Source organism: Salarias fasciatus, chromosome 12 (genome assembly GCF_902148845.1).
Source record: "Salarias fasciatus chromosome 12, fSalaFa1.1, whole genome shotgun sequence".
Classification (NCBI taxonomy): Eukaryota; Metazoa; Chordata; class Actinopteri; order Blenniiformes; family Blenniidae; genus Salarias; species Salarias fasciatus.
Window position 1 is genome coordinate 8,235,473 of NC_043756.1, and position 14,109 is coordinate 8,249,581.

The 14,109-nt window shown below is 46.4% G+C and overlaps 1 protein-coding gene across 3 annotated transcripts in view; it reads left to right on the plus strand.

Moving 5' to 3' along the window:
* Nucleotides 1–13,755, plus strand: part of LOC115397898 (tetratricopeptide repeat protein 28) — a 161,508-nt gene extending 147,753 nt beyond the window's left edge. For 2 of the 3 annotated variants that reach the window (XM_030104421.1, XM_030104423.1), the window contains 13 exons: nt 998–1,157; nt 3,559–3,699; nt 6,892–7,036; nt 7,199–7,378; nt 7,480–8,024; nt 8,120–8,367; nt 8,479–8,603; nt 8,692–8,923; nt 9,497–9,573; nt 10,217–10,240; nt 10,949–11,078; nt 11,194–11,301; nt 11,389–13,755. In XM_030104421.1, coding sequence (XP_029960281.1) covers nt 998–1,157; nt 3,559–3,699; nt 6,892–7,036; nt 7,199–7,378; nt 7,480–8,024; nt 8,120–8,367; nt 8,479–8,603; nt 8,692–8,923; nt 9,497–9,573; nt 10,217–10,240; nt 10,949–11,078; nt 11,194–11,301; nt 11,389–13,001 — 3,728 coding nt within the window. In that variant the 3' untranslated portion in view covers nt 13,002–13,755. The remainder of the gene's footprint in view (nt 1–997; nt 1,158–3,558; nt 3,700–6,891; nt 7,037–7,198; nt 7,379–7,479; nt 8,025–8,119; nt 8,368–8,478; nt 8,604–8,691; nt 8,924–9,496; nt 9,574–10,216; nt 10,241–10,948; nt 11,079–11,193; nt 11,302–11,388) is intronic. The other variant, XM_030104422.1, reaches the window with a different exon arrangement.
* The last annotated feature ends 354 nt before the right edge of the window (nt 13,756–14,109 follow it).

Here is a 14,109-nt window from a genome sequence, read left to right on the forward strand (position 1 = left end):
AGATGTATTTCAAGAAGTGTGTCTCATCTGTTGAGGAGCTGAGTAACCCCGATACAGGCAGCCAGAACGAGGTGCAGCCAATTTGTATGACTCGTGAAATTCCTGTTTCACAGTGAGAATAGGCAAGGCTGCGGGTGAACCCCGGTTCATGCCGCTGTGCTTCACAGGCTGTTGTTATTTGTACTTTGCCTCCTTTTTGTTCTCCACTATAAAAAAAAAAAGCAGAAATGAGAGCCGTGACCCATGTCCCACGCTACAAGTCCTGAACATTTGATCAAACCTAGCTCCCGGGCAATCAGATGAACTTGACCCCCCCTCCAGCACTAGTCATAAGGAGGGGAGGAACACCACGGAGACGAGCGCCGATCTTCAAAGCACTGAATGTTGCCCCGGGCTAAGAGGGAGCCACTTGCTCACTAATCGCCTGTCTGTCACTTCCTGGCATTCCCTGGCATCCAGCTGGCACACAAACACGGCCAGCTCTAAAGAGTCTGCAGTAAATAAAAAGGGCTACTAAAGACATAATTACCTCACTCGTCCAAATTATTTGGCATTTTATCACACCTATGCGTGCCTAATCGCGTGCATTCAGACGCATCCAGTGCGACATGTATGTGAAAAGACGAGCCTGAGCGCCGCGCCCACCCAGAGCGCGCACTCCTGCTCCCAGCGAGCTTCTTCCTTCCCTGTTATGATGGTTTTGCTTGAAACTTAGTCAAGCTCTCGTGGCAGGCGGCAGATGGCACAGGCAGCCTACTCTTATCTTTTATTGAGCGTTATTTGTTTTATTCATTTTGCATCGCAGATGCACTGCTACATGTGGCTTCGCTCACAGCCTCCAATTGAATTGATTCAGTAGTCTCGCCGTTCCGAGTGAGAAACAGAAACATAATAAAGAAAGAAACTGGAGAATGTTTTTATATATATATATTAGATCTTAAATTCATAAACACCTGAGAACAGCCATTCATTTTGGCCTTCTCTTTTCCCTCCACAGGCATCCTGAAGTTTCATGAAGTGTACCTGGGCGAGGGAGTGTCAGAAGGAGGGTCGGACTTCCAGGAGGGAAGCGTAAGTGGAGTGGTCAGCGGCTCCTCGCTGGAGCAGCACATTGCCAGCGCCCGGGAGGCTCTCGGAGTGGAGTCTTACTACAGCAGGTGAGCCGTTTATAGCGGTCCAAGTCCACTTCAGCTTTATTTCCACCACTTCGTCTTTTCCTAACATACTGAAGAGAAATGATCAAATTAAACGTAACGCAATATGGTGGAGGAGTGAGTGAGGCAAGCAGCTGGCTGTTACTGCAGACGGGTCAACACTGCAGGTCTCTGAGCAATGAGCAAAGTGTAAATCATTCTGAGTGGGGGCACATGGCGGATTATCTCACTTCTGATCCTCTTACTGATTTTCTTCTTTTGCATTCAACAAAATCCACTTGTGTAATAATGGGGTGGCCAAACTGTGAGTAACACTTCCCCACGTCCAGCTCAAGACTCCTGCACAGCTTCAAACAATGAGCTTATTGTTGAGTCGAAACAATTTCTGATGGTTTCGAGCAAAAACCGAGCAGTGTGACTCCTGTAAAGGGAGATCATATGGCAGAGCTGCTGCAGGGGATTCTGTCAGCTCAGAGCTGTTGTGTATTCCTAAAGTTCACGATTCAATGTGATTCACATGTCTTCCTGTTTCTCCTGATCTTCAACCATCTGATGCTGCTTTATTCAAGCCCGTCCCAGCTGAATGTGGGTGGAGGCAGTTCGTCACAGTCAAAACACAGACACACAGTCACACACACTCACAATTACAATTTGGGGTCATAAATTTGCCCCAAATCAAAATATACCTGGAAAAGAAACCTGTGCTTGCACAGAGACGCTCCTATGTGCATCGGTCCAGTCCCAGCGCCATTACAGACAATACTGACTGTTTTCTGAAGATAATCTCTGTAAACCAATCAGAAGGAAGTAATTGGAAGTGAAGGTCGTGAAAGAACAATATTATTTACAATCAATAATGCTGGCCAAACAGCAACAAAACAAATGAAACAAAATCTAAAGTCTGTTATCCCCGAGGAACAGAATGAAGAAAGGTTATTTTATCATTCTGAGTCTGTGTGTAAAGGAGTGTTATTCTGCCCCATTGCATCTTGTGATGACAGGCCTGGACTACCTGCCCAGAGTGCTCCGCTCTCTCCCCAGAGGGAGTAAATGAGATGGAATAATGGTCCTTTGGATAGCTGGACGCTGAGTCCACCTAACAAACAGCAATCCTTACAAGTAAAGGACCAACGGGGGGAGGGGGGTTTAGGAGTGGTGGTGGTGGTGGGGTTACTGAGGGCACAAAGAAGAATGAGACAAAGGTTTAGGTGGTGGTGAAATTAAAGAGAAAGAGGCAGGTGCTGGTGGATTCACACCCGAGAAACAACAGGAGACGCGTCCAAAAGGATTCTGGAAAATGAGACGGAAAATGCGCGGAGATACTTTGAAAGTTGAAACGTTACCCCGCTGACATCCGCGGCGCTGCGCCGCGTTTGACGCCGGCCTCGTTTTTCTAGTTGGCCGTTTGATCCATAGTGCCCAGCTGCTCTGCCCTGTGCCAGTCTCCGCCGCCCGAGCAGCCTGGCCCTCCTGCCCCATTACGAGCTCATTTACTACTCCAATGGGAAGTTGCGTACACGCCACTGCGCCTGGATGGGCACAATATGGCACCACTTACCAACCCATTCATTCTGCAGTGCAGACAGAAAGGGAGGCCGCGCTCGGAATTGAGTGGAGACAGAAAAATGAATGGGATGGAGAAAAATGAGGCGAGCATATGTGTGTATGAAAGAAATTACGAGACAGAGAGAAAGAGAGAGCAGCATGGGCTGTGTTCGTGACAGTGGAAATCTGTGTGCCATATGGAATCTCTTCATTTTTTCCAAAATTGCATTGTATTCCGCATCCAACAACTTCCCCAGATCGGCTCTGTCTGTATCCACATCCCCAGCAGGGTGAATAACAAAGTGGCCGCATACTCCCAGGACTTCGAAAGTCCTCACGTGTTGTGGTAAAAGGAAGAAAGGGTGAGAAGTGAGGAGAGATCCCACGGCGGACCCGAGAGGTCCCGAGTTCACACTCCGCCGGAGTGAGAACAAGACGCTGACATCCTGTTAGCGCTACATGATGGAGTTGAATAAGAGGAGCGGTTCAGGCACGAGAGAGAGAGAGAAATGGAGGGGGAAAGTCGTGGCGGGGCGGTTGACTCCCCAAAGACCGGATCAGCATTACCGGCATTATAATGAACGGATTTAACTCTGCTTACTATCAGGGTGTTGGCTCCAGTCGGAGAAATTAGGCCAAGTGTGTGTGGGTTGACTAGTGTGTATTTTTACCGTATCGAGTTTGTGTGTGTGTGTCTGTGTGTATGCACAAAGTTGATTTATCTGCAGAATAACAATGGAAGTCTGTGTACTGTCTGCTGCACTCAGGCTCTGCTTTCTTGCCAACATTTCTGTGTCTGTTGACGTCTCTCACTCCATCTCTCTCTCTCTCTCTCTCGCTCTCTCTCTCGGCCCTGCAGAGGATGTTCCAGCAGCGAGACGGAGAGCGAGGCGGGAGATTTGTTGGACCAGCAATTTGAAGAGCTCAACAACAAGCTGAACTCGGTCACCGATCCAACAGGCTTTTTGCGCATGGTGTCCAGAAACAACCTCTTCAACAGGTACGGACTGCTGGGCCGCACCTCGCTGTTGTTGTTACACTCCTAACAGGAAAAACTCTTCATCGCTAAGTGGTACTTCATTCTCTTTTTTTCCCCACTAAAAAAGAAGATTAAAATATCTGCGTGGGTATTTGAGCTCATCTGTGAAAGGACTCCCTTCTTTTTTTTTTCCCCTCCATTGTTTAGCCAGCGCAGAGGCAGCATGTGAATCCTCCTTATTAAACAGACTGAGTAGAGCCAAGCTGCTAAAGCCCTTATCAACTGTCTACTCTGATGGCGCCTTGTGTGTGTTTGTGTGTGTGTGGAAGCATTTTGTGTGTGTGTGTGTGTGTGTGTGTGTGTGTTTGTGTGTGTGTGTGCTGCTTGGCAGAAACAGACAGCGAGACCAATGTGGCTTTAAGATGTTTGCCCTGTCTGTGTTTGTGGTGCAGATTTATGAGATTTCAGCGAGCCCGCCTGTAGCTTGTTCAGAGTATTATGTATTGACACAATGCAAAGTATTCATTTACATTGAGCTGATTGGTAATGTATACCAATGGAGGATGTGTGTGTGTGTGCGTGCGTGCAAGCGCGTGTGCGTGTGTGTGTGGGTCATATTTCCTTGTCCTCGTCCACAGTTGAGCTACTCTTTGATGAGAGGGTAATTCCAGCTTTAATTGAGTCTCGGTGCTCATTAAGCTCCTTTAATGGGCTGCCGGTAATAATCCGCCCATTCTTTTGGGCCTCAAAAATCTCTGAATTATAAAGCTCCTCATGCTTAGGAGCCTGTCATCTATCACAATAGTAAAGCAAGGGAAAATCTCATTGTCATTTCAAGTCATGCGTTTGGAGTTTCAGATATTGTACGTGCCTTCCAAGAGCTCTTTCATTCCACTTTTTCTGGCATTTTTCCTGTTATATATACGATACAGGCTATAAGTATCAGTTTTTCTTTTTCTATTCATTTTTTTATATATACACAGACAGAATGCAGTATATATTCAAGCCTATTTATGAGTAGAGAGACATAATATGAAATGCAATCCCCCTATAAAATGATATATAGTTTAATTGAATCATGTTCAAAATCCAAAATAGGTACAGGAATAAAAGGCCGCATGAAATAAGCTGGTAATTGCCCTGTTTTAACACTGGGATGTAATTTCCACTCATGAGCCTTGAAGGATTACTATGGGAAGGTGATAATGAAAATCTTTTTGTATCTAATCCCTTCAGTGTTTAACTGAATACGTTTCTGAGTACGTTGAATAAATGACGCCGTATCTGTCAGGAAATTGATAAACCTGCTTCTAAATGTTTCCAAGGACACTCAGCTGAGCGGCTGTTTGTGCGACAGTGGCTTGGAAAAACCAGTCTGAATGTTGAGATCACATATGAAGACTATCATTTCACCACAGACCAAACCAGGCCGCCGCTGAATGCAGCGCCGCTCGCTCTTTTCTTTCCTTTTCTCGCCGCTTCCTTCCACACTTGACACTTACCTTCTCTCGGCTTATCCCTCGCCTCTTCTCATTCTTCCTGTCAGGCTAACAAACGATTGTTTTGCTTTCCCATGGAAGCTCATGCCAAGGCCTGAGAGAGCGAGAGAGAGGGAGAGTGTTGTGAGGCTGGAGTCCAGCCAGTGGCCTGGGGCTACCAGAAGGGCAGGATAGATGTCTGCTGGCGGAGGTCCGGAGGAAGATTCTGGCTGGCGGAACAGATGGAGAGTAGTGACAAGTGCAGCCATAAAACCTGGCCCTGCAGGGCCAAGCAAAAAGGCTTCTAACCCTTTTGCCTCCATTAGCGCAGCTCTCTCTCAGTATGCTGGTTGTCTTTGCCTGAGCTGAGCGCTGTCACTGACTCCTGTCACGATGCAGACGTGTCCCAAAAAACACTCGGCTGTGACCTTATTCAGCGGCGTTTCAATCAAATCAAAACACTGCTGTGCAAAGCAGTGAAAACACTCGCAAAGACCCAAGTTTTGTATGTAGAAAAAATATCTCTGTTCTCATGCTGTCATGATTCTGCCAAGATGATCAATGCTACTTTGTCTCCGTGAGCCCAAGACAACAGATCAATACTGCCACCTAGTGGAACATTGTATATTGACAGAGTCGTCTCAGTGGAACTCTGAGGCAGTGTGCATCAAAGCTGTTTAATGACATTCTTTCTCTGGTGTTACCTTGATTCAACTCACGTTTGACAGCAATTATTTGAAAGAGAAATATGGGAGTTTACAAACAGCGGTGTTGGCTCACTGTTCTCGACTCCCGGCTTTATTCTGTCAGCACACAACAGTGCAGCATGGGATTCATGTTTAAAAGCATGACTTTTAAATGGAAAAAAAAAAAAACTAGGCCAGCAAAACAAAGAATAATATCAAGGTGAAAAACGCAGTAGATTTTGGTTTCAGTGCACAGTGGTAGTCTTTTCGTTTGTTGTCTTTATAACTGCATGTTTAAAAAAAAAAAAAAAAGGTTAAAATCACTTTACATAATGATATTGGAGCATTTTAAAAGTAAAACAAAAAATTAAGTTTCATACAACTGAAACTTCCCAACAAAAACATGGATCCGTAACACATTTTAATGTTGAACTATATTAACATATATATCAGAAAACATTATCACACTGTTGAATTCAGTTTGTTCTGACATGAATAAATTGAATTATATCACCATTTAATATAAAATACAGCAATATAACATTATATTTTATTGTAAAAATTCACCATGATGAATCTTTATCTGACATTATTGATTAAACTGATCACATATGAATAAATATTTCGATATATCAGAGAACGATGGTCGAACAGTTGTGTTGTGGTTACTCATACTCATCGCACTGAAGGCTGGAGTCCAGGTTAGGCATGAGAGATGAAATAAATGTATTTTACTGTTAAAATTAATAACAATATATCTTTATACTAAATCGGTGATTGAAATCACATCATGAAATGCTACAATATATAAAGTTTGAATATCTCATTGAATAAACTTAATTAAAATTCAACATGGAACTGTTTTTCGCTCTGCATGGCAGCAATGCGATGCAATTTGCAATATTTTGCATCTGCGTGCAAGTTGAATAGATTTAATCAGTCTCGGCTTCAGGAAAGGCTCCTGATTTGTCTGTCATTGTTGATAAAACAACAACACTCAGACAGTGACGGGGAGTATTCGGCTAACACAGCCTCTGCTTTGTGTGCAGGAGTTGTCAGAGTATGACCAGCTTGTTCAGTAACACCATGTCTCCTGCCAAAGATGGCAACTCTTCCCTGCCTCGCCGCTCCAGCAACCTCGGGAAACCTCCACTCCGGGCACTTTATGATTTGCTCATTGCACCTATGGAGGGGGTGAGTATTACCTCCACGGGTCATTGCCTGCAGATACAGGTAGCGGTGTGACGGCAAGATCAAGATAAGAGATGTATTTGGGTGGAATATAAAATCAGAGGCTACGGCGTGTCAAAATGTATTTTTCTGTGTGTGTTTTCTTACTAATCTCTTCTCTGACAGGGCCTGATGCACTCCAGTGGGCCTGTTGGCAGACATAGACAACTGGTTATGGTGCTGGAGGGAGAACTTTACCTCATTCCCTTTGCACTGCTGAAAGGAAGTTCCTCTAATGAATACCTCTATGAGCGCTTCAGCCTCATCGCAGTGCCCTCCATTCATGGCCTGGGATCCAGCACAAAGGTTCTAACTTCATTCTCATAATACTTCCTATTAGGATTGTACGAATCTGGTAAATAACTGAATCTAAGTGTGTGTGTGTGTGTGTGTGTGTGTCCTCTCAGGCTCATTCTCGGCGTCCGGGACCTGCTCCCTGTGGCGGCGTCTCTATGGCAGCAGTGGTGGGGAATCCCAGACTGCCCTCCCCTGTGATGGACCGCTGGCTGTGGGGGCCGATGCCCTCCGCCGAGGAGGAAGCCATGATGGTGGCTGAGCTGCTGGGATGCCAACCCCTGGCTGGTTCTTCTGCCACCAAGGAGAGAGTGATGAGCGCCCTCACGCAGGCAGAGTGTGCCCACTTCGCCACCCACATTTCCTGGAAGCTGGCGGCTCTAGTGCTCACCCCGAATCCCGAGGGGGTGCCTGGGGGGGCCAGTGCCAGCGTGGGAGTGGGGACGGTGGGCAGGGGCGCAGGCGGGAGGAGGGGCAGCAGCGGGCAGGGCAGGAAGGGCTCCATCGGCAGCGGCTACACCATCCCAGAATCCCTCCACATGCAGGACGACAGCAGCGACGTGGAGAGCATCTGCGACAGCCCGCCCCTTCAGGAGTTCCTGCTCACAGCCGCAGACATATTGGACCTGAGGCTGCCGGTCAAGCTGGTGGTGCTCGGGTATGAAAACAAGTTCTAAACACTTTCACAGTGTAGAATCGCTATAAAGGTGCATTCAAGGACAACATATGCTGTATGTGTTTTCTTGGCTGCAGGTCATACCAGGAGTCCAGCAGCAAGGTCACGGCAGACGGCGTTGTGGGGCTGACCAGAGCCTTCCTGGCCGCCGGGGCTCAGTGTGTTCTTGTGTCCTTGTGGCCCGTCCCTGTTGCCGCCTCCAAAGTTTTCGTCCATGCCTTCTACACTGCCCTGCTCAACGGGACCAAGGCGAGCGCAGCGCTGGCCGACGCCATGAAGACTGTACAGAGCAGCAAGCAGTATTCACACCCCTCCAACTGGGCAGGTCAGAGACGCCATCGTCCTTTATGTTTCAATTCGAATAGACAGCACAAAATTTAAAAAAAAAAGGAGGGATTGCAGTCAAACTGATTTTATGTTGTTGGTTTTATTCCAGGATACATGTTGATTGGCAACGACGTGAAGCTTAACAGCCCCTCTTCTCTGATTGGCCAAGCTTTGGCTGAGATTCTACAGTATCCAGATCGAGCTCGTGATGCTCTGAGAGTTTTACTCCACCTGGTGGGACGCGCTCAGTCACTAACTTGTTCAAATTACCTCGACTAAAGACACAGATTACTGATGCACAGATACTGGTGCTTCCCTGCAGGTGGAGAAGTCTCTTCAGAGGATACAGAACGGCCAGAGAAACTCCATGTACACATCGCAGCAGAGCGTGGAGAACAAAGTGGGAGGCGTCCCCGGCTGGCAGGCTCTGCTAACAGCTGTGGGCTTCCGACTTGACTCTGCAGGCACGGGCATTCCTGCTGCTGTCTTCTTTCCCACTGCTGACCCAGGAGACAGGTTGCAACAATGCAGCACGACTTTACAGTCTCTACTCGGTATGTACTTGAGAAAGCACGCAAGTCACAGAATGATTAAAATCACAATTTTCTTGTTTTCTTTTTTTTTTATGTTTTCAGCACAGCTTTGTGTATAATATTTTGGCTTCAAGCATAAAACCAAAATGCTTCATTGTAAAACATGAATTTACTCTTTGTTACCGTTCCCACCTTCCACTTTTAAAACTACTAATTCTCCTATGTGCCCTTGTGTGCTGTGGTTTTCCTTACAGAGCTTGTCAGTTTGGTTTTCACAGTTGTCTTGGAGGATTTGAGACACTTTTCGAGGGATTTAGGCTGTCTCAGTTGCTTTCTGTCTCTTCATGTAATCCCAGACTTACTCCATGATATAGAGATCAGGGCTCTGTGGTGGTTGTAAAGTCTGCTACACGATTCTTCTTTGTGTTCGCGTCACTGAATGCACTTCTCCGTGTGCGTTTCCAATGAACGGCTAATGTGTCTAAATCACTCAGTCACGTTAAGCCGTTGTATTTATTGCCGCCCATTTTAGGGTTGTGTGGATTGTGGCCTGTAAATGAATAATGAAAACCTTTCCTTGATGCCGTCCCTCAGGTCTCCCACCGCCAGCTCTTCAGGCTTTGTGCAAACTCATCACAGCTTCAGAAGCAGGAGAGCAGCTCATCAACCGGGTAGGCCCCTGCAGTCCTGACGAAATGCCGCTTCATTTTTTACTGCCTTTGCACAAGTTACCAACTGGTCTTTGGCTCCATTCACAAATATCAACTGCTATTATTTCGTGTGAAGAACTGTTGAGGCAGTCTCCCACTTTCTCCGAAACTTGCATGCCTGCAGGGATTTATCATTGCATAACTTGTTTGTGTCAGCTGCACACTACTCACTAATTCACTGGTAGCTGCAGCTGCAGCTTAAGCAGACATGAAATGCTGCATTAAAATAACTAGCCGCGCTCCAAGTACAAAGTCTTGACGACAATCGGAAGTCTGTTTTCTTCCACCAAAGCTGGTGACTCCATAAAAATAATCTTACTGTGGAGGTTTATCCCTGTTTGTGCACAACGAGTGGATGTCACATGTTTATAGTGAAAGACCTTTCAGTTGGTTATTGGCGGTTCCTGTCACCTCCTACTACAAACCTGTATCTGAGTGCACAGAGCGAGAAGCCACGGTTTCCAATAATGTGTGAAAACCTAACATAACGTGTTGCTTTTTTTCCTCCTTATTGAACTGAGCGCCTGAAATCTTTGTGAATGGCCTGTGTGCATGCAATTAAAGGCATTTTTTCTCTCTCCTGCTCCTAACGTGTGGTCTGAAGGCTGTTAAAAATATGGTGGCAATGGTAAGTTTGCTTTCACCTACATGCATTTCATTCTATTCTAACATTCGTTTCCCTTCATTTTTCACTAGCTATATCTCAACATGATGAATTATGCTTTCTTTTGTTTTTGCTTCACTGCATCTCGTGGTCACCTGCATAAAGTTTCACTGAGTAAACTTTGCTGTTGTGTATCTACAGTTCCCACAACTGTTTACTGCAGTCAGATCTCTGAGGCATTGAGGAGGTATTTAAGGATTTACAGCAATTAATGATCAGAGGAATGTTGCAGTTTGGTAGAAGGGATAAAGCTGTGACGTTAAAAACAACCCCCTCACAATAGTGCTGGGGCACGTTTATATTTTCTGCACTGTTACGCCGAGTTGACAAAGGTGTCTCTGTTCTAAGCCGAGTAATCCCCAAACAAACCAGGCAAGTGTGCTCCCAGGCCACGTGTAAGCCCCCGCAAAGCTCCAACCTTTTTAGTTCAGCCTCCAAGCATTTGTTTATTCAAGCATCCTGCTGCAACATCTTGAGAGAGAGAGACAAATTACAAAGACACCTATATGAAATTAAATTATGAATTTAACAATGAAATTAATTTTACAAAGAAAAACTCTACATTCGGATTATTTTAGGTTTTGACAGAAAATGAATTGTCTGATCATGCAAATATATTAGAAGTGTAACCAGTGAAATCATTTTTCTGCGTTCTTTGTTTTCTCTCTCCAGCTCCACCAGGTGCTAGTCCAACTCCAAACAGGAGAGAAAGAACAGGATTTCTCCCTCCTGCCCATTCAGGTGTCCATCAGTGTGCAGCTATGGAGGCTTCCGGGATGCCATGAATTTCTCGCTGCTCTCGGTGAGTCGGCTGTCATGAACTCCTGTCCCATCTTACTTCCACTTCAGCCTGCCCCAGATTATAAACAAACGGCTGAATTCTCAAACTTCTAATTGTCCTTTTTGTTTGTGGTCAGGATTTGATTTGTGTGAGGTGGGCCAAGAAGAAGTGGTGCTGAAAACAGGCAAGCTAGCGAACCGCCGCACCTTGCACTTTGCTCTCCAGTCTTTGCTGGCGCTGTTTGGTGAGTACATGTAGACGTTTTCCCAAAAAGGGTATTTAATCTCCAACTGATCAGCGTGCTTTAATAGTTTTCTTATCTTCTCTTCAGACTCCACAGAACTGCCCAAGCGCCTGAGCCTGGACAGCTCCTCTTCCCTGGAGTCTCTGGCTTCAGCCCAGTCTGTGTCCAATCCCCTGCCCATGGGATATTCAAGCCTTCCATTCTCTCCTCCTTGCCTGGACAATCAAGCATCGGATGCCATCTCTGTCTATAGCCTCAGCTCTGTAGCTTCTTCCATGAGCTTTGCTTCCAAGTCCGAGTGTGATTTTCTCGGTCACCGGCAGCGCGGTGGCGTCACGGCACACTATTCCCTTCACAAACACCCGCATGTTCCCCGTAGTCGCTCCTCTCCTCACGGAGCAGCTGCTGCAGTGGCAGGAGCGCGAGGCGATGAGGAGGAATATGAGGGCTTTTCTATTATCAGCAGCGAGCCTCTGGGAAGTCACTGTGATTCTCTGCCTTTGCCACCAGGTCACGGCCAGCGGCACCACCGTGGTGGCAGGGGGGTTGCTGGTGGGTCTACTGCGGGAGCAGGGAGAGGCTACACTGTGTCAGTGTCGTCAAGGGGCAGCGTCAGCACCCCGACCTCACCTGTCAAAACATCCTTAGTGCCCAGCCCGAACTCGCCGTTCCAGAAGGTGGGTAAGGTGAGCAGCTCAGACACAGGTGAATCTGACCAGTCCAGCACCGAGACTGACAGCACTGTCAAGTCTCAGGAAGAAAAAACTGCCCCACTAGATCCTCAGGAATTAGCCCAGAAGATTTTGGAGGAGACTCACAGCCATTTGCGTGCGGTGGGTAGTCTTCAGCGGGCTGGGGCAGAGGGAGCGGCGGCCGGGGGAGCGTCGGCTCGGAGCAGTGTGTTCCGCTCCTCTGAAACCAGTGCGTTCAGCCGTCCAAACAGCAGCGCCAGCGGCCGCGCTCAGTCTTCTCCAAAACCCAAACCTCCCTCCCGTTCCTCCTCACTGCAGAAGATCAGCTCCGGCTATAATAGTCCTGCAGTCTCCGAGTCTTCCCAAAAGGAGGGCAGCCATCCCTCGCCCACCCTTGACAGCCATGCACAGTTCAAATTAAAGTACCCGAGCTCCCCATACAGTGGCCACATCTCTCGTTCCCCGAGTAACATATCTCCATGTTCCGGTCACCAGTCCCCAGCCGGCAGCGCTCCGTCCCCTGCTCTGTCCTACTCCTCCACAGGCTCTGCCTGCTCCACATCGGCCGATGCTCCGGACTTGGACCGGCTGAGAAGAGGGGTCATCGACGAAAAAGTCCAAGCTATCCACAATCTGAAGACCTTTTGGGCTAATGCCGCAGCCCAGCAACAACAACACCTGGGTCCCGTCAAAGGTGTCCACGGCGCTCCCGGACCTCTTGCCTCAGCCAGTCGAGATGTACTGAGCCTCCTGAACCTCTCCCCACGCCACTGCTCCCCCAGTGACGCCCAAGACAGCCTGGAGCTGCGGGAGCTGGGGCTGCAGTCACTGGATAAGGGTAGCAAGAACTCTTCCAACGGACATCACTGTTCCAACCCCAGAAAAGTAGCCCCATCACCCACTATCTCCACAAGCAGTAGCCCCGGTGCTCGTTCTATCCGACTACCTGCCGGCAATGGATACAAGTTCCTGTCGCCTGGAAGATTTTTCCCTTCTTCTAAATGCTGAGACATTTCAAATGGTCCTATGCTTTTATCTATCAGTTACTATCCTGCGTGCTGGAGGAGTACAGCACTTTTCGAGGACCGCTGATGGTCCGCCGAGCTTGACCCACAGTGAGAAGGATTTCTTTGGTTTGTAAGCGTGATCCTGCAGAGACACGTGGATACTTCAGAGAGTGTCTCGTCTTTGTGCCCCTAACACTGTAAATGGCAATGAGAAATACTCAACGACCTGATACTGTGTTTGTGTGTAACTGTGTGTCAGGTAAATGTAAATGCCATTTGATTTTTTTTTTTTTTCCCAAAAACCTTTGCTGTTTGTGTGGGCCAAGATGCAACAGCTATGACTGATTTCCTCCATTCTATTTTTGTTTTTAAATTTAATGGTTATTGTTATTATTGTTTGTTATTGTTATTAATATTATATTAATTATTATGTTTTTGTAAATTAATTCCAGTGTTTCACAATCAGTATTAAGCGTTTTATATAATTAAAAAGTGAACAAACCTGTACCATGTAAAGATGGATAGAGTGGGGGAAAAAAAGATTTAATATTTTTTATTGAAATCAAAAGGCACTTTGCCTGATTTCTTTGTGAATTGAGTGTCTGCTCTCAAGCATGGATTCTCTTGCTATTCAATGTTAAGTACCATGTATGACTTTTTAGCCCATGATTTTTTGAGATTACACATGAAAGTTTCATGACAACCATCTGTCATTTATCAGTAAACTGTTTCAATAAAAAAAACATCATGTTTGCTTTCTTGTATTCCTGAATGGATGTTCTTCTGCTCTATGATGACAAGTATTCCTAGATACATAAAGATAAAAATAAAGAAACAACATAAAAAAATTTTAGTTTGATGTTGGGCTCACATCCAGTACACTTCTTTTGGCAGACTCTGAAGGATGAATACTCTTCTCCTGAAATATTCAATAATTTGATTTTTAAGAATCAGACATGTAGGTGTGATCGCAGAATGCTTCTGCTGTGCTCAGATTTTGCCACTGAATGAAAGCAGTCACATCATTTTCAGGTTCCTCATCTGCATTGCCAATGGTGGGACTGTCAAACGAAGAGAGCACGCCAATCTGAATAAAAATACATGACAGA